Here is a 25,383-nt window from a genome sequence, read left to right as displayed (position 1 = left end):
CTCTGCACAAGCTGCTTGTTTACCCATGTACTATTTAGAGTACTTTTAGGAACAGCCTTAGCATGGGTTGAATCAGTAATCACCTCCAAAGAGCTATGGTTTCCTTAATTTAAAGATTTTCCAAAAACCAAACAAATAGAAATTTTCATTTGAGAAATTAAGTAAAATAAATAATCCCTACATTAAGTACAGATATCCAAGCCAGAATTATTTGCATAGTTCTGCATTCTTTTTTAGGTTCTGTGTGTGTGTGTGTGTGTGTGTGTGAGAGAGAGAGAGAGAGAGAGAGAGAGAGAGAGAGAGAGAGAGAGAGAGAGAGAGAGAAGGGGGGGGAGAGAATTATAGAACACATTACATTGTTCTGTAAGCCCAGCACTGAGGGCTTCTGAATTGTCAGCCTCATGATACATGAACAGTAAGAAACTGGTTTCCCTAGCAATGGTTACTAAGCAGTCGGGAAATACTGGAATTTCCTTCTATCTTACTATGATGGACCTGCCTTCTGTTTACAATGTTTATTGATGTATATTAATATACTTTGGTACAGATCACCTCCATTATCCTTTCTTACCCACCCTTCTCCATTTCCCTTCCTGGACAGCCTCTGATTTACTAGCATGGATCCTCTAACGGCTATCTATGAGAGAATACAAGTCTGTGTGAGCCTGGGTTATGCAGCTTAATGGGGTGATCTCCATTTCTAGCTACTTCCTGAAAACAACATAATTTTGCTCTTCTTTAGCTGCCCAATTATTTTTGCAAGTTGAAGCTATTTAGTTCAAATTGGCTTCAAAGCATGACAAGGTATCTGGGTTACACGTTTGCCATAGGGCAAACCTGGATATTGGAGCCAATTTATTTAAATATACTAACATCTGGATAGCTAAAGAAACACCTTTAACTTAAAACTTCATATATATATATGAAATTTAGTGCTTTCTGTAGAAAAATGTTTCTATAAGGTGAAATTAAAAATTCATCTTAATTCACCTGGAGCTTATAACTGTTGTGTTTTATTACCAATTCATCAGGCTTGGGATTTTTTAACAGGTCACTGATCTTCTGGGTTAGATTTTGTCTTAAATTAAGGAATCTAAATTTTCACTTAGACTTATATAGAGGTTGAACTATTTTTATTTTCTATTATTTCAAAGTCTTCCCTGATTTAGAGATTTCTTATCCACACTCAGTATTACATTATATTATTTAAGTAGCAAAACAAGAAAAAAGCCAAGAAAGCTGAAGCCAATAATTGAACTAAAATATTTCTTTGCATTGAGGACACCAGAAAAACATGGACCAACAAAGCAGGACTCATATGGGCTCAGAGACACTAAAGTGGTCTGCACCAGGTGCTCTGTATGTGTTACGGCTGTTAGCTTGGTGATTATGTGGGACTCCTAACAGTGGATACAGGTGTGTCTGAATCTTTTGTCTGCTCTTGGGACTCTTTTCTTCCTGTTGGGTTGCCTTTTCCAGCCTCCATATGAAGACTTTGGCCTTTATTGTCTGTAGCTACAGTTTTCCTGCCTTGCCCATAGTCAGGACAAATCTTTGTCACCTGCCAGTCCCATAGCTGCTCAGACCCAACTAAGTAAACACAAAGACTTATATTGTTTCAAACTGTATGGCCGTGGCAGGCTTCTTGCTAACTGTTCTTATGTCTTAAATTAACCCATTTCTATAAATCTATACCTTGCCACGTGGCTGGTGGCTTACCGGTGTCTTCACGTGCTGCTTGTCCTGGCTCCTGGTGGTGGCTGCAGTGTCTCTCTGCCTCCGCCTTCTGCTTCCCAGAATTCTCCTCTCTCCTTGTCCCACCTACTTCCTGCCTGGCCACTGGCCAATCAGTATTTTATTTATTGACCAATCAGAGCAATTTGACATACAGACCATCCCACAGCAGTTTTCTTGTTTTGTTGTGTTTAGTTCTTTTTTCATGGAAATCTGCTCTTCTGTGAAGAGAAACTGAGGGGGGTTATATAGAGAGGAGAGAGGAGGTAGGAGGAGCTGTGGGGAGTAGAGTAAGGGGAAACTGTAGTCAGTATGTATTGTATGAGACTCTAACTTCAATTAAAAAAATAATACAAGTTTTCTTTGCTAAGTAAAAATATTTGGTCCTAAAACAGGTAGATCTTCCTGGGGAGATGGTTAAACCAAGAGTCCTTCCTTAGCAGACCCAGTTCCACATTCACTATAGTGGTTGGGATTTACCTAGTGGCCAGCAGTTTATCTTGGTAATGGGCATTGTTTATTTCTAAGTTATCACATGGGTTGCAGTGAATTTCCAGTCTTTTATTATAAGATACATGGCATTATTTTCCTAAACACTATAGTCCAACTGGTGGAAAATGGGCAGACATCACTTGAACAACTCTAATTGTTTCTCTGTGGTAATGAAAAGCAATTCGCTGGTTCAGTATTAAACTCTGGGTTCAAGTGGGTATTTATTAAACTATGATGATGCTTCAGTGAAATATTATGATTTTTTATTTTATATCTTCTTAGACATTGTTAAGCAGATTCCTATGTCCTTATTCTATTTTTTCTACCCTAGATTTGGTCACTTCTCTTCTTTGTAAGCCAGCAAGAGGCTCTCCTTATCCCACTGATTCAGTCCCACTTGTATGTATATGAATCTCAGCTTCATGAAGAGTGACTTAGGGCCATGAACCACACTTCCAGTCTATGATTTTTTTCAAAGAAATAGAATTCCCATAGACATGATATCCATAATTAAACACATTTTCTCTACCACCTTCCCTCTTTCTCTCCTCTTCTTCTATTTAGTGACAACATCATTTAAGTTCTGTGAGAAATATTAATAAATTAATAATGCTTAGCAGCATTTCTGCTGATTCTTTCCAACGAGCATACGAAAGAATGCCAAGTCATGCCTGAAAGTGAAGCATGCTCATGTGACCTGCTGAGAGAAACTACTTCTTTTGCTTTAAGCCATTGAAATGTATGGATTGTTTGCTACAAACTATAGCTGAATTTACTTGGACCATGATACAATTTCTCAGATCTCAAACTCTTTGTCACCAAGTTAGTTGGGATTAATCTTGAGTTAATATGATACAAAAACATGTGGTAAAAACCTCTACATTTTCAATTTGTGTTTTATGTCATGTAAAATGAATCTAAAGTTAAGCAATCCTGGGGTGCAGCAGAGGCCCTGCAAACATCAGAGACTCAGAGTTCTTCCCTCCTTCTACACACAGGAGCATAGTCCCCACATAAACATGTCCTAGTGTTAGAAGTTCTAGAGAAAATCCAAACCATTAAAGCACAGGAAAGATGGGAAAAAAGAAACATGTATGCTCATGTGAGAATTTCTAGATGCTGCATTTGTACCTCCCTGGCTTGAATTTGAAAAGTTCAAGCTATAACAACTATCTCTAAAATACAGTCTATCAGGGGCTGAAAAGATGGTTTAGCAGTTAGTAACATTGCTTTTGTAGAGGACCTGAGTTAAGTTCCCAGTACCCATGTAGGTGGTGTCTAACTGCCTGTCACTCCAGCTCGGGTGAAATCTGACATCTCCTTATGTCCTCCATGGGCACATGAATTTGCATATGTACACCCATCTAGACAATTAAAAATTTAAAAACAAATATTTAAAATTACAGTCTTTAATCAGTTTGTCAATGCACCCAGCTAAAATTCTGATAAACCATACTGTCAAGAAAAGGAAAATAAACACTAAAAAATAGCCAGCAGTATGAGCTGCAGCAATGTTTGATTTTAGTATTTACTAATCTTCTTCATATTATCAAATATACACCTCTCTTTCAGAATTTCTTTAAATTTGAACTTTCTTTTGGTTACAATACACTAATTTTTCTTCACATTGCACAATTGTAATTATATGGTAACTGCTTTCACTCCATTCTCTCTTTTGACAAGTGGGGCTTCTCAAACTTAATGCTCAATGTAGCCATAAATGTTACTAGTCTATATGTCCCTCATTCAATACCATCAGAATGGCTAAGATCAAAAACTTATGCTAGAGAGGATGTGAAGCAAGAAGACCTCTCCTCCACTGTTGGTTGGAATGCAAGCTTGTACAGCCACTTTGGAAATCAATATGGCACTTTCTTAGAAAATTGGGAATCAATCTTCCCCAAGACCCAGCTATACCACTCTTGGGCATATACCCAAGGAATGCTCAATCATACCACAAGGGCACATGCTCAGCTATGTTCATAGCACCATTGTTTATAATAGCCAGAACCTGGAAACAACCTAGATGCCCTTCAACTGAAGAATGGATAAATAAAATGTGGTACATATACACAATGGAGTACTACTCAGCAGACAAAAACATTGACATCATGAGGTTTGCAGGCAAATGGATGGATCTAGAAAAAATCATCCTGTGTGAAGTAACCCAGACTCAAAAAGACAAACATGGTATGTACTCACTCATAGGTGGATACTAGATGTAAAACAAAGGATGACTAGACTGCTACTCACAACTTCAGGGAGGATACCTAGTAAAGAGGACCCTAAGAAAGACACAGGGATGGCCCAGTGACAGAGAAATGGATGAGATCTACATGAGCCATGAGCAGACTGGACGTAAGTGGGGGGGGGTACTGAAGGGCAAGAGTAGAGAGAAAGAGAGCTAGGGGAGCGGGAGATCCCAGCTGGAACGAGAACAGTGAGGGAGAACAAGAAAAGAGAGACCATGATAAATGAAGACCCCATGGGAAAAGGAAGAAGCAGAGTGCTACAGAGCTCCACAGAAATCCACAAAGATACCTCCACAATGGACTACTGACAATAGTCGAGAGAGTGCCTGAGTTGACCTACTCTGGTGATCGGATGGCCGAACACCCTAACTGTGGTACTAGAACTCTCATCCAATGACTGATGGAACTGGATGCAGAAATCCATGGACAGGCCCCAGGTGGAGCTCCAGGAGTCCAATCGGCGAGAGAGAGGAGGGATTGTATGAGTGAGAGATGTTGAGTCCATGATTGGAAAAAAGCACAGGGACAAATAGCCAAACTAGTGAAAACACATGAACTATGAACCAATAGCTAAGGAGCCCCCATGGAACTAGATTAGGCCCTCTGGTTAAGTGAGACAGTCAATTAGCTTAAACTGTTTGGGATGCCTCCAGGTAGTGGACCAGGACCTGTCCTTAGTGCATGAGCTAGCTGTTTGGAACCTGGGGCCTATTCAGGGATTCAGCTCAGCCTGGGTGAAGGGAGGAGGGGACTGAACCTGCCTCAACTGAATCAACCAGGTTGATCTGAATCCCCAAGGGAGTCCTTGCCCTGGAGGAGGTAGGAATGGGAGGTGGATTGGGGGGAGTGTGAGGGGGGGCAGGGGGGGAGGATGGAGGCTGATATGTAAAATTAAATTAATTATAAAATTAAAAAAAGAAATTAAAAAAAGAACTCTATCCCTCCACTGCACATTTGTCAGATTTCCTTGAACCATACAATAGAGTTTAAATCCCTTAGCATGAGATTCAAGACTTGCCACCGTAAATTTGTTAAGATACTCACTTATACTGTCATATTGCACTGAACTATATACATTCACATCTATTCCTCTTTTGCAGTGTGTCTCTTCTTCCTGGAGCTAGGGAGAACCCTGCCTCACCTGCACCTTCGCTGCTATCCTCATTTCTCAAAGCACCCATTGCAACTTCATTTTCTAGGAGAAGATTGTCTATGTCTTCTAGAACATTTGAATTACTCTTTGCTTCTTCTGTCAGAAGAATATATTTTCAGTACCACTCTATATTCAGGTATGTATGTATTGATCTCACTGGATCATAACTAGCATGAACGACTTTTTTATTTTCCTGCATTTAAAAGTTTAATGTGCATAGTAGATATTCTGGAAAGCATTGTTTGATGAATGAACATATGTAGTTCTGCACCTCAACACTGTATCTATATACTAGATACTCAGCGATGAAAAAAGTAGCATCCCATTTAGTTCTTTGCAGCTTTAACCACAGTTAAGACAACATTGGCTCTAACTCAGATTCCTTCCCAACTTCTTCCTCTTAGACTTGTCATTATTTATTTCACATATTCTTAATATCTTAATTAAAAGTCCTAATCAGAGTAAGTGAAACAATGTTGTCACTTTAATTGCTTTATTTTGAATACAAAGAAGTCTAATTGCTGCTTAATTAGTTAGATTAGCACTTAATAAAATATATTTCCCAAAGGGAGCCTTGTAAATATTGTTTTTAATTGTTTGATCTCTACATAAAATCAAACAGTGGGTTTTCCTTGGAAAGCCTCGGCTGATGTAGCTGGTTTCCTTCCCTGCCCTTTTGAAAGTTATGCATACTAGTACTGGTGTTAAGAAACACACTGTCTGTGTCGGGTTTCCTTGTTTATTGCCAGTCAGTTGCAAGGCAAATGTCTACACATATGTTTTTCTACAAGCAACATTTGGACATTTTTTAGAATCCAGTTTATGGAATTGAGAGATCTTTAAACATGAACTTAGCTTACTTAATTTAAAACAATAAAACATTTAATGCAGAATCATATGTAAGGATAAAAGAAGCCTGACAATATCTCCTTTCTTTTGGGTTAAACTAGGAACTTTCCACCCACTTCTCTGTTGCAGTGAATTATTTGGTCACATTTTTATCCATAAGATGAGGACCTGCTGTGTCGCTTTTAAGTTTTTAAGAGATTATAATCAATAAAGTAAAGAGCAAATGCAATATAATATAAAATAAAAACAATTACAAAACAAACAAACAAAACCCACCCAAACTAGTCAATGTCCATAGTCTGCTAGCATTCAAAACATTTTAGCATGCACACCAGTAGAGTATTTTATTATTGTTTAATCCAATTTGAGTTAATTTCAAAACTAATGCTATATATAAATCAATGGCCTGGGATCAAAAAGCCCCCACACACACACACCTGAAAGTGGAAGCCAAATGTTTTTTAAAACATAAACTAAGGCTAAGGGTGTAGCCCAGTTAGTAGAGTGCTTTCCTAGCACGTATGAGGTCCTAAGTTCATTGTGAGCACCGTATAAGACTAGGTGGCTCACACCCATAATCTCAATTATAGTAGGGTAAAGGCAGAAGAATTAGAAGTCCAAAGTTAAATGTCATCCTCCACTGCATTTGTATCTGGGGGGCAAGCTGGTATACATAAGCCCCATTGTTTTATTTTACACCTAACTGAAAATTTTACAAGTAAACCCACTAATGTGGAAAAATATTTCAGTCTTGAACAGTGGGAACAACATAATAATCAAAGATTGAAGATACTATTTTATTTGTAAAGACTCTAAAAGAAAGGCAATGGCGAGGAACACAGCAGGTTGGATGTCAATTGTCTGGGATGCTATAGCCTTGGTCAGTCAGCCATTATTGATCTAGTTTTCTAATTTTAAAGAAACTGGGTAAATTATGCCTGCAAAACACTCACTTATAGCTACTGTTTGCATCTTGACAACAAAATCTGAGTTCTTCCAAGGAGTATGAGCTGATTTCTGAGCAGTACTTTGTTAAAGCCTGTGATTCTTAGAAAAAAGTTAACTGTTATTTATCCTATGAAGACATTGATTCTTTCCAAGGTGTTAAGGTTAAGGATGCACATAAGATAACTTAAAATAGAGGTCCACAAATGAAGCATGTAACTGAATTATTCTATATTACAGAATAAGAAATGTTATGACATCATAATTTATCCCTGTATTTTAATCATTCTGGGACTAAAATAAAATCCACTGCTAACTTGCCATATAAGAGAAAAAAGGAGCCAGGGAGATGGCTCAGAGGGCTAAGTCATTTACTCTCATGATGGATGACCTGTGTCTGTCTGTTCCCCAGAACCTACATGGTACATGAGGTGCCAAGTTTAGTCAACTACATAGAAAAAAAAAAAGACTCATGATTGTCAAGAGCTGTCAGAGAGTTACTTAGTGAGAATGTGGTTTCACTTTTGAAAACTGAAAAATAGTTTTGGAGTAATCATGATAACAGTTGACCAACAAATGGAATCTACTTAATGCCAATAAACATTTTACATGTTTAATTTAAAGATAAAATGAAAATAATAAATAAAATATTTTAAACATGATATTTTAAGCACAAATGAAAAAGTACAAAATGTTTATTTCTGAAAAATGCAATTTTACAATGAAGTAAATTCACCTCAAACTTATCTATGGACTTAATGCAGTCTCAATCAAAAGTACATGTAGGAAATCTTAGATTAAAAGGAAAGCAAATGAGTGAGGCCCTGAGATTAGATGGTGTTGATGTAACCAACCGTCTTATTAAATAAGAAACACAGAAACAATGTAAAAGAGAAAGCCGAGAGGGCAGAGCTCAGAGCTAAAATCTCACCCTTCCTCCTGCTGTCCCAGCTGCGCGAAAAGAGACCTACTTCCTGTCGGTTCGTTTTTTTATAGTATGTTGTTCTGCCTTCTCATTGGTTGTAAACCCAAACACATGACTGCCTCGTCACTGTCTGAATGTACAGCCCCCTAGGTCTTAAAGGCATATGTCTCCAATGCTGACTGTATCCCTGAACACACAGAGATCTTATGGGATTTAAGGCGTGTGCCACCACCGCCACACTCTTGCTATGGCTCTAATAGCTCTGACCCTGAACACACAGATATCTATGGGATTAAAGGCGTGTGCCACCACCGCCACACTCTTGCTATGGCTCTAATAGCTCTGACTCCCAGACAACTTTATTTATTAACATACAATCAAAATAATAATTCAGTACAATTAGATTACCACCACAAGATGGGGCTCAGCGCAGTTGATGATACACAGAAACAGAATATGGTATTTGGGAAAAAGAACCAAGCTTTGCAGTTCTCACCTCTTAATAATGTATATAATATATTTAAGGAACTAGGTATATCTCTTTAATAATTCAAAAGGTTTAAGATATATATTTTATATTTCTCACTCAAAAGTAAAATTATATTTATGTGAACTTTAACCTTTTTTGCTACAAATATTTATTCTTTTATGACATAAAGATCACCTACAAATATTAAATGTATGCACATACACACAATAGAAAAATAAACAAAACTATAAATTACACTTCAAAATAGAAAAAATGAAAAAAACTAATTACAAAAATCACATTGACATATAATTAAATGACTTGAAATAGTGTTAATTTCTCCCTACTGCCTCATGTACAACTCACCAAAATGTAAATAACGGATGTCAATGCAAGGAAAGCTATAGTCAATGTAAGAGGCTTATACATACAGCAAGACAGACTTAGGCTTGATTATTGAAAACACAGAGGATGGCAATAAAAGGCATACTCATTTGTCAAGGAAAAGCCACGTAAGTCTCAGGAAAGCGGTGCCCAGTTCTTTGAAAGAAAGGATAAGGTACTTTCTGGGTTTTGTTTTTGTTGTTGTTTTACTGTCAGGCAGTGGGAATGGTGGCCCTGCAAATGCAGAGCATGGTGGAAATTCCCTCAACACTAATCCTGGCAAAAGACGTTTCATGTGTATTGTTGGACTCAGAGCATAGGTTCAACTGTGGATAAGACTGTAGAAGCTATGGCGGGGAAGGGAGTGGAGTATTCAGCAAACACCCTCTGGCTCAGCACCAGCTTGTGTTGACCTTGGGCTAACATGGTGCCTCTATTGCAGCATCCTAGGCTCTGAATGTCAGGTTGGCATTGTGATGGCACAGACATTAGGTAGTTCTTCCAGCTGTGCTCTAAACTTACGATGGAAAAATCTTGACTATAGCTAGAACATCTGGCCTCTGCATAGACACTCCCCTTTTCACCTTTTCCCTACAAATGGGAGTCGTGGAGTCCTTTGAAACTGGGTCACAGTTGTGGACACATTATTCTGTCCTCTAAGCTACCACCGCAGGTATCCATGGCTGGCTATATTTGTGTGATTCCTTGTTGAGTTCCCATATTCTCCATCATTCAATTAATTATTTTTGTTATTATTGACCTCTGTGGAGGAGAAGGCAAATATGGAGTATCTCTGCTTGGCCATCTTGCCAATTTGTTGACTTACAGTACTTGAGAAATGTGACCACCTTGCTGACTTGCAGGATTCCTGGAAAGAAGTTGTATTGATCTTGACTTTTGTTTTTATGTTAGTAACACTATTTTTTAATACGGTACCTTCAGTTTTTCTCTGCCTTTGTTTCAAGCAGTTTGGTTGTGATCTTTCTCTCTTTCTTTACTTCCTCCTTTCTTTTTGTTTTTGTTATTCTAGTGTGTGTATAAGTTTACATATATGGACATACTAGTCCTTGAGTGTGCATGTGGAGGCCAGCTGTTGACATCAGGCATCTTTCTTTATTGCTTCCCACTTTATTTATTTATTTATTTATTTCAGTCAGGCTTTCTCGGTACACCGGGAGCTTCTCATTTCGGCTAGATCTCCACCCTCCACACTCTGAGGACGGCTGTCACGCTGTTTTTTGTTTTGTTTTATTTTGTTTTTTGTTTGTTTTTTGTTTGTTTTTTTGTTTTTGGCTTTCTGTTTTGTTTTGTTTTGTTTTGTTTTGATATAGGTACTGAGGATCCAAACTCAGGAGACAGCACCTCACCCACTGAGCCGTCTCCCCAGAGCTGGTCATGGCAGTTTTAGGTGCATTTGCGTACATACTGTTACTGCTCTTTACTGTTTTCTGAGAATGTGAATCTTCACCTGCCATTTGGTGTCTAAATTCATTTTGGGGATTTATCTTTTATTTACTGATTCAAACATTTCTCCTCCTCACTTTCTCTGTTTCTTTCTGGAATTCCAATCACACATGTATTAGAACAGTCAGTGTTTTCCCATAGCTTGAATTTGTTCTCTCATGCTTATGGCTGTCCCTCTCTCCCATCTTTTTGTTTTGATCTGGATAATCAGTGATTTCAAGTTCACTAGTTGATTTTTATGTGACAAACGTCCTGACACAGCCTTTACAGGAATTCTTCACTTGCATTATTATATGTTTTATTTCTTGTATTTCAATTTGGCCCATTATCCATCTTTCCTAGCAGGGTCTCTGCATATACCAGTCATATATGGCAACCACATTTCAATGCTGTCTCAGATCATCTTCATGTGACGTGTGTCTGTCTGCCTTTGATTCTTGTGTTTGCTGGTCTGTTGTGATTATGTTGCTGTCTGCCTTCTCATGCGTCAAATAATTTTTGCCCAAATCTGCATTTTATTTCTCTGTGTGCTTAGTGCAAGTGGGTGAGTGTTCCACCCTCACATCTCTGTTCATATTTAAAGTTATTTATTTGTCCTATAGTCAACACTGATTTGGGTGTGCCATTGCTTTGCTCAACAAAGTGGCCTTGCTACTCTTGCACACCCTTGTGAGCCTTTACTTACAATTCTTTGGCTAAGAACCTGGAAATACCTATCCCAAGCCCCAGACACCAGGAACAATGTGACACAACCAAGAGAACTCTTAGTAGGATGGAGCCAGCGCTAGCATCCTGGCCCTGTTGTTGTTTAAATTAGCCTGCCTTTGATATTTTATTATAGCAATGAAAAGCTGAATAAGACAACATGTATTTTACTTTTTTAAATTAAAAAATGTTTAACATGAAAAGACCTATTAGTGAAAAATAAGTTAAAACTTATTTTTATTCTATATCCATTAAATATGACAAAAATCCAAACTAATGTCTGATAAATAAATTAACAAGATCTTTTACTGACTGAAAATACAAATGTGTTTTGGTAAAATCACTCTGAGAGTACCTGAATATATGATTAAAGTTGGTGAAGTATGTATTAATAGCCACAGATTACTTCAAATGATATACTGTCAATGATAATGACTACAAATAAGGAAATAAAGAAATAAACAGTTTTCTGATTACAATAGACACTGTCCACATGTTTAGTAAAATTACATATATTAGAACAAAACATATATTGCAAACAAAACTGGGTGATGTTTATAGGTTGTAAGAGAGTATGTACAGCATAACATTAGTATAAAATAGAAAAGAATCCAAAATAATTATTTGTGCGCTTACAGTCTTGCACCTGTGTTTAAAAAAAATATGAAAGCATACCCTTATGAGTCATAACAGGCAGAGAGCACTAACAGCCTTCAGTAGGAAAAAAAGGATTGAGGGAAAGCTCAGAAATGTGATTTAGAATCACTTAAAATAGATGTAAAGCCACATCTGGTAACTGTGAATTGTGGATGTGCTGTGTCTGATATAGGTTTTTCTGTGTGCTTTAAATATTTTGCAATTAGAAATCTTAAAGGAGTTTCAATATTTTAAACTTAATTTACTCAAAGTTTAATTGTCCCCAATCTTAAGTGTTCTGGTCTAATTAGAGATTGTTTATTTCAAAGTATTTCGATCCGCTATAGATAAGGACTATCTGTACATTACTGCTTTTCAGTTTGGTAAGAATAAATGTGTGGATGAAAACAAATCTCCTTTCATTGCTGTCTGTACTTCCTATCAGGCACGAAGGAACTAGAAGACAGTCTTAGTTCTTAGCCCCTATGAGGTCCACTGCCCAGTGCCATCCCTGTGAATATCTTAAACTCTTCATGGGAGCGGCAGGATGACAGCTTGAAGTTTACAATTACCACTTGAGCAATACCTCTAAGCACCTGGAACCAAGGATATTTTAGTTAATAAAGTCAAGCCTGATGAATTTATATTTAAATTATTTTATTGTTCAAACATCCCATCATAGTATGTGTTCCTAACACTAAATGTAGGTCCAAGTACATTTCTCATAAGATAAAATGTGAAAACTAATTAGATCCAAGTACTATTTTTGAACATTTTTTTGCACAGGACTCCAAAGAAGGCTCCAGGACTGCAGACAGGTAGGGAAGTTCCCTATCATATTTAGAAGTTTTGTTTTTTAATTAATATAAAAATTTCTCCTTTGAGAAAATTGCTGTGGGATGTCTTTCTGTACGCTGTGAATATGTGTTGCTCTGATTGGTTGATAAATAAAGATGCATTGGCCTAGGGCAGCACAGGATGGAGCCAGGTAGAAAAATCCAAGGGAGACAGGAAGAAGAAAGGCAGAGGAGGAGGAGACACCATCCGGCCATCCAGGGAGCAGCATGTAATGGCACACAGGTAAAGCCATAGAACATGTGACGACATATAGATTAATAGAAATGCGCTGAGTTTAGTTTTAAGAGCTAGCTAGCAAGAAGCTTGAGCCATCGGCCATGGCCATGCAATTCATAATTTATATAAGCCTTTATGTGTTTACTTGTCTGAGCAGCTGCAGGACTGGGTGAGACACAGGGAAAACTTCAGGCTACAGACAATATCTCAATATATACTTCTGGCTGGCCTGGAACTCGATATGTAAACCAAGCTGGCCTTAAACTCATAGAGAACTGTCTGTCTCACATTCTCAAGTGCTGGGATTAAAGGCTTGTGCCACCATGCCTAGCCTTATACAAGTTCTTAATAACTTTGACTGCACGTGTGTCTACAAATACCTAATTCAGTCCCAAACTAGCTGTACACTGAGAAATGCCTCTTGACAGGGCTACAGCAGTCTCACATTATGATGGTTTAATGTCAGATTACAGAGAAATATAAATTTACTGCTGTGGCTAGAACCAACTCCCATTAAAATCACTATACACAATACCAAGATGTTTAGAATATTTGCTATTTTCAGCTGCAACAACTTAACAGATATGTTTTCAAACATGTGATGCTTTTTTATACAATTAGCACAACTGAGAATTGATGTAATGAGCAGAGTGAGGAGGGAGACTATGTTGGAGTAGTCAGCTACAGAGTGGGGTTCAGCTTTCACCCCCATATTGCAGAATTGTGTGAGATACATTACAAACTCCTAGGTGGCTCCAGCACAGTTACAGGTAAAACAAAAGTCTACTCAGACAGCTCAAGGGGACAAACTGAGATTTTTATCAAATCTCACATTCCATTACTTAATGAACACACATGCAAATTTTCTTTTAAATATTTTAGTCTTGCTAATATGGGAAAATTAAGGAATTAGCATTCTAATCAGTATAAATTGGTACTGAAATGTAATAAGGAATAATCAAGTTGAAATTAATACCTTCAGTAATCAGATTTTACCCAAATTACTTGCTAAGATACCATGTTTAAATTTGAATGATTTTTTTCCTCTTAAATGTGTTCCTAATTCTGAGTCAAGATGACATATTTATGAAACAAAATATTCAGTTGAAATATTGTTGCTCACATCAAACTCCAATACAACACAATTACATCTATACAGAAAAGAGAAAGAAGTACCCATTTTTTACAATAATCAAATTATTTAGGAAGTATTAGATCTTATCTCTCTTTGTTTTGCATGTATTATATGTAGGAAAGGATGCTGAGCACCCCATATACATATTCCCAGCCAGTCTATTTTTATCTATAAAATTGATTTACACATTAATTTCGAAGGTATTTTATGAGAGGAAAACTAGACTGAGCTCTAAGCACTAAGTGGTTTTGCTTGCTTTTCCTGGTTACTATCCTGGGCATATTGAGCACTCTGCCTGCTCTGCTGCATGAGGTAATAAAACACAAAAGGCAGCTAGTGATGCTTTGTTTCCTGCTGTTTTCCTCACTAGGGAAGACTCTAGGGAAGACAGGAAAGTTAATAGACACCATCCCTCTGACCTAACAGCTTGCCGAATGGAAACAAAATGACCTTTTTTCTCTCAAAGACTTTTCCAGAAACATCCAGCCACCAGAATATCTGACAATGATATTTTTTGGCCTGTGACAATGCCAAGTTTTAATTGTTGCAGTATTGTACTGTACTAGAGCACCACTCGGTAGAACATTGGTGTGATTTTTCCTACTATTTTTGGTTAACAAATCCACTTTTTCTGAGTTTCCCTTGAGTGACTGGTCATTTCTGCACTGCAAAGCTATGCTTACTCATTACTGAGTCAGCAGCAGTGTGCTGGTGACTTCAGATAGTGCAGGCACACTTGCCTTAGGCTCATCTCAGACATTACATCATTCATTTTTCAGGACAAGTGTGAACTTATTACAATATGAAAACAGAAGAGCCCAAGAGAGCTCTGGTTGCCCAAAACAGCAGAGCTAGAGTGCATGACCAACTGTCCTAACTGCAGTCTTCATCCATTCTCTCTCTCCTTTATTTCCTTTTACTGGGGGAAAACCATGACAGGTAAGAACACTGGTTGTAATGTGACTAACGGGATGCACATTAGTCACTAATACTCATGGATCATTTGCTATGTATCATTCTCCATTCCAAAACCTTTGGATGGATTCCTCCATTTTACTTTTACAAGCATTATAATACACATCATATTACAGATCCTGAAACTACTACCACTTAGAGATAGCTGGAAAATTGCCCAGGGTCACAGAATTAGGAAAAGAAAAAAGAGGTCTAATGCTCTTAGCCATCAGATTAAACTGACATCAGGCACGTCATAAAACTATCCCATATTTAATCCATTTTTCTATTCGAATATTTATTATTTAATTATCCTTTTATACAAGGTACTATGTCATATAAAATACCTATGTTCAAGAATTTGTTTTATTCATACAATATTCTGTGATAGATATACATATATTAATTATGGAAATCATTTAATAATAAATGAAGAGAAATGAGTGAAATCTTAAATATTTGCTGCATATATTTAATCATGCCATCTTCTTTGTGTAACATAAGTTACATATCTATGATTATATATGTTATTTTTGATCCAACTGTTCGATTCAGTAATATTTAAGTGGAAAAAAAAGCAATATTTTCTTTGCCCACATGGATGGGAAAGTATAGCTAACTTATTAGCCCCTGTTCATATTCCCCATAAAAGAATTCACAGTTTTTTTCTCAACTGGACAATGTGGTATTTGCTTCTGTGTGGATGAGATGAAGCTGTCAAATCATTCTTCTCTCAAGGATGCTTCTGATTGGATGTTCTGAGTGGGAATTCAGAAATCCAATATATTTGGACACTGCTTCAGAATCACCTTGGATAAGCTGTTATGTGTGCCTGTTGGAACAAATCTAAACACTGGCCTTTGTTATGAGCACCAACCCATACATCTGGCATGAGACTGGGTCAGACTAATAAGGTTTCTATAGCCATACATAACAATTGTTTGAATACGGCAATCTTTAGTATCCAACAATACCAGTTTTAATCCTTGAAGAGGAGGGTAGAGAGTAGAAAAATAGGCCTTTCTCCTGTAAAATATAAATTAAACAAACAAATAAATAATAACTCTTAGTGACTAGCTGTACTTGCACAGTGTCATGGAATGAGCCTGGACCAAAATACCCTAGTTGGTCTATTCACTGAGGCGGGTGAATAGTAGACAAGGCCAGTGTCTGGATTCTCTCTGGATAAGTGAGACAAACTGCTGATTCTTGTTTCCCAATCTGCTACAGATGTGTCAGCTCCGGTAAGTTTCCCACATATCTGTTGTTTATTTCTGTGACCTTTTAACAATTCTATGTAATCTTACTATGTATATGTCTTTGTTCCTCAAAAATAAAACCACCACTTAGAGTAAATTAGTATGGTTTGGATTAATGTTTCATTGTGAATTAAAAGGCCAAATTCTGTACTTTCATGTCCCATGGAATTTCCCTGTTAAAGGCCCGCAGCACCTCAAAATGGCTGAACACAGGAGACCATGCTGTTGTCAGAGTTAGACCTTAGAGCAGTGGTTCTCAACTTCCCTAATGCTGCAGCTGGCCTCTCAATACAGTTCCTCGTGTTGTGATGAGTCCCAACCATAAGATTATTTTCTTTGCTACTCCATAACTGTAATTTTTCTCCTGTTATGAGTCGTAATGTAAAGATCTGTGTTTTCCAATGTCTTCATTGACTACTGTAAAAGAGCCGGTCCATCCCCACAAAGGAGTTGTGACCCACAGGTTGAGAACTACTGCTTTGGAGAAACAAAACAATGCATTTGGAGAGGTGAAGAACTGTTCTTTGTTAGTCTGGCAGGCCCAGCCAGCAGACCCAGCAAGCTAGTGTTCCGTAGAGAGGCTGGACCTGGTCTATAGTTACATGCTGTGCAGCATCACTTTTGATTATTTCTGTTATTGGTGGGCTAGGGGATTGAACTTTAGTCTACTTCAATAAGGTCATGGGCAAGCATGCTTACAGAGCAAACCAGTCAAGAAGAGGGGAAAGTAAAGATTGTAAGGTCCAGAGGACCACGGAGTTTTCTGTGAGAATGTGTCTCCTAGGAATGTCAGAAGCTACACTCATAAGGTCTCACCAATGTGACTACCTAAACAAAGACAACAATAATAGACATGCCAAAGTGAATGGGAGAAAGACCATGAGGCCTCGACCCTACACAAAGAACTACAGACTACTAAGCAGTGCTGAGAGTAGAAGAAATAGTATTCCCCGGGGATGATAACACCAAATGGGTATCCAATACCAAAAGTCAGTCACGAATACATACATATACAAGTAATGTTATACAGACTGAGCAGGTTATATTTAGAAATGCACACACAAAGCAGGTTATATTTAGGAACACACACACATATATGCATGTACATATATCCATGTAATAATAGTTTATGAAAAGGGAGGCCATGAATTTGAAAAAGAGCAAGAAGGGGTATGTGGGATAGTTTGAAAAGATGAAAGGAATGGGGAAGTGATGAAAGTATAATATATATATATATATATATATATATATATATATATATATATATGAAGGGACTAGAGAGATGGGCCAGAGGTTACAGTAGTTCTCAACCTGTGGGTCATGACCCCTTTGGGAGAGGAGTTAAATAACCCTTTCTCTTGGATCACCTAAGAGCATTGGAAAACATACTTACATTATGATTCATAACAGTAACATAATTACAGTTATTAAACAGCATCAAAAATAAATTTATGGGTGGGTATCTGTATTATAAATTTATATGAGGAACTGTATTAAAGGGTCATAGCACTGGAAAGGTTGAGAACCACAAGGTTAAGAGAAGTTGCTGTTCTTACAGATGAGCTGTGTTTGGTTCCAAGTACTCACATGGACGCTCATAACCATCTACACCCCAATTCCAGGAGATCTGACAGCCACTTCTGACCTCTTTTGGCACCAGGCACAAGGTGATTAACACACATGCATGGAGGAAAAGGTATCATACACATAAAATAAGACTAAACGTTTTTAAATAGAAGATTTAAATAGACATCAAAGAAGATATACAGATTGTAAGTAAGATTCACATATATTTCACCAGAAAAAATGTGCATGAAAATAATGATAAACTGTTGTAAAAGCCAAAATTAAGAATACCGACAAAATCAATTGCTACCAAGGGTATGGGCTAACAAGAACTCTCATTCTTTGCTGGTTGTAATGCAAAATTGTACAGCTACTTCAGAACCTGCTGCTCTCTTATAGAACCAAATATATTTTATCACAGGATTCAAAAATCATATTTTCTGGTATTTATCCAAGGACAATGATGATAGCAGTTTTATTTAAAATTCCTAAAACATCAAAACATGTGTTTCACCAGGTAAAACAATAAGCTCTGGTGTATTCAGGGAATGGAATATTAATTAACTTTAAAAAGAAATTAGCCTTCAGCCCATGAAAAGATATGGAAGAACCATAGGTGTATACTGTTAGATAAAATAGAGCCAAGAGAAAGGGTGCCTACTGTGTACCAGCTATATAACATTTGGACACGAAGATGCTTTGAAGAAATAAAAACACAATAGTTGCCAAGATTTCTGTGTGTGTGTGGGGGGGGATGACTAAAGAAGTAGCGAGCTTTTTAGAACAATGAAACTACTGCATTACTCCACTGATGTACACATGGAATTATACATTTGCCATTCCTTAGAATTACACATGGAATTATACATTTGCCATTCCTTAGAATATACAACAAGCATGGACCTTACTTTATACCACGGACATGGACAGGCCTATGTAGATTCATTAACTGCAAATAATACACCATGTCTAAGAGAGATCAGTATGGCACAAGTTGTCCATGGAAGGGAGCAGGAATGTGTATGAAGTACTTCTACTTTCCACTCAATTATACACTGAAACTAAAACTAATCTAAAACCAAAATTTAAATAAAAATACATGCTGCTTTGCTCAAGTAGCTCCAGTAAGTAAAATCATACATACAAATCCTTTAAATAGTATGTTTTTCATTCTTTCATTACAAACTTGTGGAAGCATGAAGATTAGATGGTAGTGAGTTTTGGGGGGAATTTTTAAATACTTAAAAATATAAAGTCTATTATCTTTCTAAACTTGCAAATCATTTGAGAGTTCATCCTATTAATTCTTACTAGATAATTGCAAAATTCAAACAGTACATTTTTAACCCTGAGCAGGTCTAATTTTTTTTTTCTTGACGTTGGGGAAATTAAATTAGAGAACATTTTTCATTCTGAAAATGAGAACTGAAAAACAAGCTATACATCTTTTTAACTTGGGTGACGTGAAACCCACTGAACACCCACATTAAAACTGATAGTCTTTGTACCAAATATGCTTCTTCAGGCCAACTGGTTCAATAGTAGTTGGGGTAAAGAGTCTAAAACCAATAATATGTAAGGCTAAGTTGTCCTGTAATACACGCATCTATAACAATACTCAGAAATATATTTTTAAAAAATAATATTAGCTGGGCTTGATGGCACACACTTGCAATTCCAGAATTCAGAAATTAGAGGGAGGATGATCACTAAATTGAAGCCAGTTTGAGTAAAATCCTGTCATAAAAGCATCAACAACAAAAAATGCCAATGGGTAAAAAGATACATCCTCATTCAGTGGAAAAAGTATTTCATTTGTATTACTCACAGAGGTCAGGATATTAGTAAGGGACCTTGGGGAGGGGAGATCCTAGCTGAGGGAAGAGAGAACATGGTGATTCAAGAGGAAAAAGGGAATAGTGGAAATGAAAAGTTAAATGGAGTGGAGGATGGTCAGGCAGGTTAGCAAAGAGAACATGAAGAGGGATAACTAACACTAAAGATCTGAAAAGGCCATAGGAAAAATTACTACTGCCAAAGCCTCCTAAAATATAAATATATGCATATAAAAGCGTTTGAATGGAGTTACCTGTAACAGGGTACCAACGCCCCTAATAGACACCACAGGCTAACAAACAAAAATCCCAATGTCAAGGATAGGTTACCTCTACTAAGGCTTTTGTTCATCAAGCTTCGATAGACTGTCAACTATCACAAACTGTTGCCTTTGTTATTGGTTACCCTATAGAACTTGATGGTATTAACCTATTACTGAAGATATTATATACTTGAGTGATAGATCATGGAGAAATCAACATGGGACTGTCTCAGAAGGTTTAACCTTACTGTGTAACATGAATTGCTAAATGGTCTTATTAATAAAAAAAAATCCAGAGCCAGATATTGGGGTGAAAGCTGAAAGATCAGAGAAACAGAACAAGCTACAACCAACCTCACCTTGCCAACTCCTCAGCCAATCATGTTTCCACAAATCCTCAGACTGAAAGCCTATGAGACCTACCCCTGAGGGTCTCAGTTGAACTGCTGCTTAGTTCCTGTCTCCTCACAACTTACATACCATTCTCGACTCAGCCATGTCACTTCCTGGGATTAAAGGCATGTGTGCTTCCCAAGCAAAGACCTGAGATCTCATGTGCTGGGTTATAGGTGTGTACCACCATGCCTGGCTCTGTTCCCAGTGTGACCTTGAATTCATAGAGATCCAGATGGGTCTCTGCCTCCCCAGTGATAGGATTAAAGGTGTGTGCTACCACTGTCTGGCCTCTATGTCTGATCTAATGGCTGGCTCTGTCCTCTGATCCCCAGGTAAGTTTATTAGGGTATACAATATATTGGGGTACATTATATATCACCACATTACAGATTAGTCTTCTTAGTTCTAGAAGGTGCTATGCATGTTACTGGATGAGAAAAGCAATCATTAATTTTTTTCTAATTGTGAACCCTATGAGCTACAATAATTGCTGCCTTGACAGATACATCCACTGGTACAATAGTGGCATGAAGGTCCTAGGAGTTACCAACCACTTTCTGTTGAATCTAAGCCAACAGATGGAATTTATATCTGAGAGCATATTATCAAAGCCTAGAACCTGTGGCTAGATATGTCATACACCCTAGGGAAGAACCCACTATTATTACTCTGGTAATAAGCTATCATATTAAAAGTTTGCCTCCGGGGCTGGAGAGATGGCTCAGAGGTTAAGAGCACTGACTGTTCTTCCAGAGGTCCTGAGTTCAATTCCCAGCACCCACATGGTGGCTCACAACCATCTGTAATGAGATCTGGCTCCCTCTTCTGTGTACATAATAAATAAATAAATCTTTAAAAAAAAAAAAGTTTGCCTCCTAAGGACTTATTATACCCATGCATTAGTGCACCTCTCAAACCTCATCAGAAAAACTTCTTTTTACAATGTGTGGTGACTAACACAGAGAGCAATAATTAATCAATCTGCAGATTAAAAAACGATCATGGAGTTTTAGCCTTAAATGGGACATCTATATCATAGCCCTTTTTTCCAAGGCTCAGGAGTTACCAAAGAAAAAGTGGAAAGACTGTAAGAGCCAGAGGCAGTGGATGACCACAAAGAGACAGTGTTCTCTGAGCTCAATAGGGCAGTTACATGTGTGAATGCACAATGGCTGTAGCAGCGCCCAGACATTTCTAAGCTCAAGCTAGACAAAATTCCAGCATGGAAGGGGCAGGGTGGCACAAAGTTCTACCCCTAGATAAGGTCCTGTGGCTGAGGGGGAGAATCAACTTTCTTTAATGGTGTGACTCCTAATGGGTCTCATAAGCTCCAGTAGATGGCCACACCCCTAAGAGTATGTGTCTAGAAGCACTATTGACCTTGATGGGTTTTAAACCTAAGAAAGAAGAATAAGAACACAAAGTCAGGAGGGTATGGACTGGGGGATGGACCTGGGAGGGGACTGGGAGGAAGATGAATAGGATCAAAATACAGTGTATGAAAATCTCAACGACAATAAAAATACAAAATAAAGAGCATAAAACTGCTACAGGAAGTTACTTGTAGTAGTTTATATATTTTCATTTTGTTTTTATTTTATTATTAAATAAATTTCTCACAATTGAATAAATGGGTTTTTTAACAGAAGAGTTTGACTACACAAAAAGTCATCGAGGAGTAGACATGTTGCTGAGTGCTCACATCAGTGAGTCCTGCACAGAGTGCACATGGAGACACATCTCCGCACTATGCTCAGGAACCAACTGGGAGGCTATACACTCTTGAAGACTCCCTTTTATGGCCTTGCCTAAACTGCTTATCATTCCAAAAAGATGTAAGGAGTCAGGGTCTAAAGTTAACATTAGAGTCAGTGTTAACTCTTCATCTTGTACCTCTAGTGCTAAAGATTTTATATATATTGAAATCAGGAAAGTTGGCGCGCGCGCACACACACACACACACACACACACACACACACACACGTGTGCACACACAAAAACAAACAAAACAAAACAACAACAACAAACCAGAATATTTAATCCACAAGACATCTGCTTTAACAGGACTTGCAGGGTTTTCTTTGCATGGAACAATGGAGCAAGGTTAACTTCACTTTGCTAAGAGACTGACTAAGACAAATTAAAAAAAGATGCCACTTGGCAGTACACAAAAGCAAAAGCTCTTAGAGATTTTGCAAAAATTGGTTTGGTATTAGCATCATTCTTGGGAGTTTTCACCATCTTAAGAACTGTCATTTAGCACTAATCTTCCCTCTTTCACATAGGGAAGATAAATGGCAAACACCAGTTCCAAGTACTGCCATGAATATTTTTTTATTGGACCACAGTGATGCAAATTTTTCTAGTCAGTGGGTTGTTTCAAACTCCTTAGAAATATTGTTTTAATAAAATGAGACTCCATAGACTATAGAAAAAGAATAAATTTTGGTCAGAGGACCAGAGTAGCTTGTCTGCCCATTATGTAATAAAAAAACATCTTTTATCTGCCCTGACTAATCATAAGGATCTTTATTTGTATTTTTTTAAAAGGAAAATGCATGGTTCAAAAGGCTTTTAAAAATATATGTGAATTTTCTTTTAGGATACAATGCTCTTTAGAGCAGAACAGATGTGGTTAGGGAATTGCCAGCTGATAAGTCTTTGACCCGTGAGGCCCCATGTTTCTTCTTGACAGTCCATTAGGTTTTAATCTAAGGCCCAAGAGTATGAAGTGTGCTTATCACAGTCATTCCATGGTCTGAAATTGTGGACTGAGTATTTATACTTTTTAGATAATGTTTTGCCGTCCTCTAGAAAGTAACTTCATTTATTGGAGCAGCGTACAATAGAAGCTTCCAAAAGCCTGCCAGGCTACTCAGGTCCTGTGCTTTGGAGGCAAGCTCACATACCGAGCTTTGTGATACTCTTCACGTTGATGTGAGAAAGTGCTTGGCGTACACGATGAGGCAATTACCAAATCCCAGTGCTTTCAGTGGCAGAAAGGTGTTCAGGAATTAACAGCACCCTTATGAGTATCATCTTAAAATAAGTAAGCTTTACACCTATGAATTTTAATGTATTACTTAAATCCAAAACACACAATAGCACACTCACTGCATTTCTAAAGTAGGCACCATGTAAGAACTAGGACTTTATAAGCGATTAAGAAACACACACTTTTCCTATCCATAATTTTCTGTATCAGAATCTCATTACAAATATTTATTCCACAGAATTAATGTACCATGTTTTTAAAAACAAACTTCCCAAGAAGAACAAAGCCTGTCATTTTCTAAAGAGAAAAAGGAAAAGCCTATGAATACAAATTAATTTCCTTGCACAGTTGCTCTGAAAATGAGATGAATTTACAAAGTGTGCCTCAGAATTCATTGTATGAAGGCATCAAGATTGGTTTACATATTAATCCACTTCCCTAGCATCTCCTTTTGTGACCTGGCAGACTTCAGCTGTGCACAGTGGCATCGAGACAGGCTGCTGAAAAGTTTGGTCTTTGAAAATGTCCCTCCACACTGCGGAATATGTTTTATTAAGGGTAATGGGAAACATGCAGATCTGGTGGCGAATTTGCTTTTCTTTTCTCGGAAGAAATTTGAACACAGACTTAATAGGGAAATTAGTCATTAACTTAAACTACCAGTATTGACTGGTGCCAGAACTCAGTCTCCACTCCAAACAGAGGACCCCAGCCTAGCTTTTCAGGGAGGCTGATCATCACGCCCCAGAGTGGCAACTGCCTGAAGCTGAGTATCATGTGGCTAAGATTAAATTGCTTCAGACAAAACTAATGGCCTAGGGAAGAGCCTTTTCTGGACACCATGAAGAAGAGCCATTTTAAAACACCAGAAGTGACTCACCATCATGACTCATTTGCAGTTTTTCATACAGATAACAACAAGCAGGTCAAACAATTTGATTAAAAGCATAATGACGACAAAGTGAAAACCCTGCAGTCTCATGAATTGCCTAAAAGGTGGTCACTCAATGTTAGACCTATACAAAGAGTCCTCATAACCTAACCAAAGCCTTCCTTTTCCTAAGTGAGTTTTGATACTCAATGGGATTATGTAAGGCCTAGGCCGTTACTGAAAGACCATGATTTCCAGAGATGGCAGGAACTAGATTTTGGAGTCATATGTGACTTTGATGTAGTCCATAGTCTATATTTAATACTGACAATGCCAGCATCAAAGCTTTGTGACTTTTATGAATGAAACTTAATGATTGCTTCTTAATGAGCGATTCTTTTCTGATAGCAAGGCCCAGGAGAGGCCTTATTTTAATTTTATCATTTAACATCATTATCTGGAAACTTTTTCTGAAATATATTGTGATTTATTGCTGAAGTCTTCTGGGATGGTGGCAGATGTATCAGGGTCTAGAGATTCAGGTTAGGTCCTACCACCTACAATCTCCCTATTTCCCTGGAACTAATTCTCACTTTTGCTCTTACACTTCAAATCCAATTAAGGCACCCCCTACTATCCCTACCCAGTAACTGCCTCAGAATTTGCCTTGTGCAAATAGTTTTTCTTCATAAGCCAAAGTGTCCATTCTCCCACAAATGCTGAAAACATTAGAGAAAAAAAGGCCTTTGGAAATATGTAATATTGTGTTTATTCTTCAACAATTTCATGGATGTAGAAATGTAGTTTTTCATGTCAATACACAACTCACCCATGTTCTCATGCCTAGGCTTTCCTCCACAGTGGATGACTCTATAGCTATGCACATATAGGCAACACTAATTGGACTCAATCAGTTAAAAACAAAGACATCTTAAGTGATTGTCCCTCTGCTGCAGGTAGTACCACATGGAGAAGAAAGCTGGCACAGAAGCTGTGGAGTTATGGTCACCATCTTCAAATGACTGTG

General features: G+C 37.7%; 1 protein-coding gene across 1 annotated transcript; it reads left to right on the top strand.

Annotated features, from left to right (window-relative positions):
• Positions 1 to 585: 585 nt before the first annotated feature.
• Positions 586 to 15,436, top strand: LOC143272869 (uncharacterized). The gene is made up of 5 exons (XM_076569494.1): positions 586 to 4,416; positions 5,579 to 5,767; positions 12,795 to 12,826; positions 12,976 to 13,088; positions 14,997 to 15,436. Exons 1-5 carry the CDS (start codon positions 4,203 to 4,205, stop codon positions 15,070 to 15,072), a joined length of 624 nt encoding a protein of 207 aa, XP_076425609.1. The 5' UTR covers positions 586 to 4,202; the 3' UTR covers positions 15,073 to 15,436.
• The last annotated feature ends 9,947 nt before the right edge of the window (positions 15,437 to 25,383 follow it).

The sequence above is a fragment of the Peromyscus maniculatus genome, chromosome 4 (assembly GCF_049852395.1).
Source record: "Peromyscus maniculatus bairdii isolate BWxNUB_F1_BW_parent chromosome 4, HU_Pman_BW_mat_3.1, whole genome shotgun sequence".
Taxonomy (NCBI): Eukaryota; Metazoa; Chordata; class Mammalia; order Rodentia; family Cricetidae; genus Peromyscus; species Peromyscus maniculatus.
Note: the sequence above shows the minus strand (reverse complement) of the source record. Positions and strands in the feature narration are given on the sequence as shown.

What these genes read in the sequence shown, in the direction of transcription:
- LOC143272869 (XM_076569494.1), top strand. Translation starts at nt 4,203, where the DNA reads ATGTTCATAGCACCATTGTTTATAATAGCCAGAACCTGGAAACAACCT. An exon ending in CAGTACCACTCTATATTCAG is followed by an intron (nt 5,768 to 12,794) that starts GTATGTATGTAT and finishes TTTTTTGCACAG; the next exon opens with GACTCCAAAGAAGGCTCCAG. An exon ending in GGCTCCAGGACTGCAGACAG is followed by an intron (nt 12,827 to 12,975) that starts GTAGGGAAGTTC and finishes GCATTGGCCTAG; the next exon opens with GGCAGCACAGGATGGAGCCA.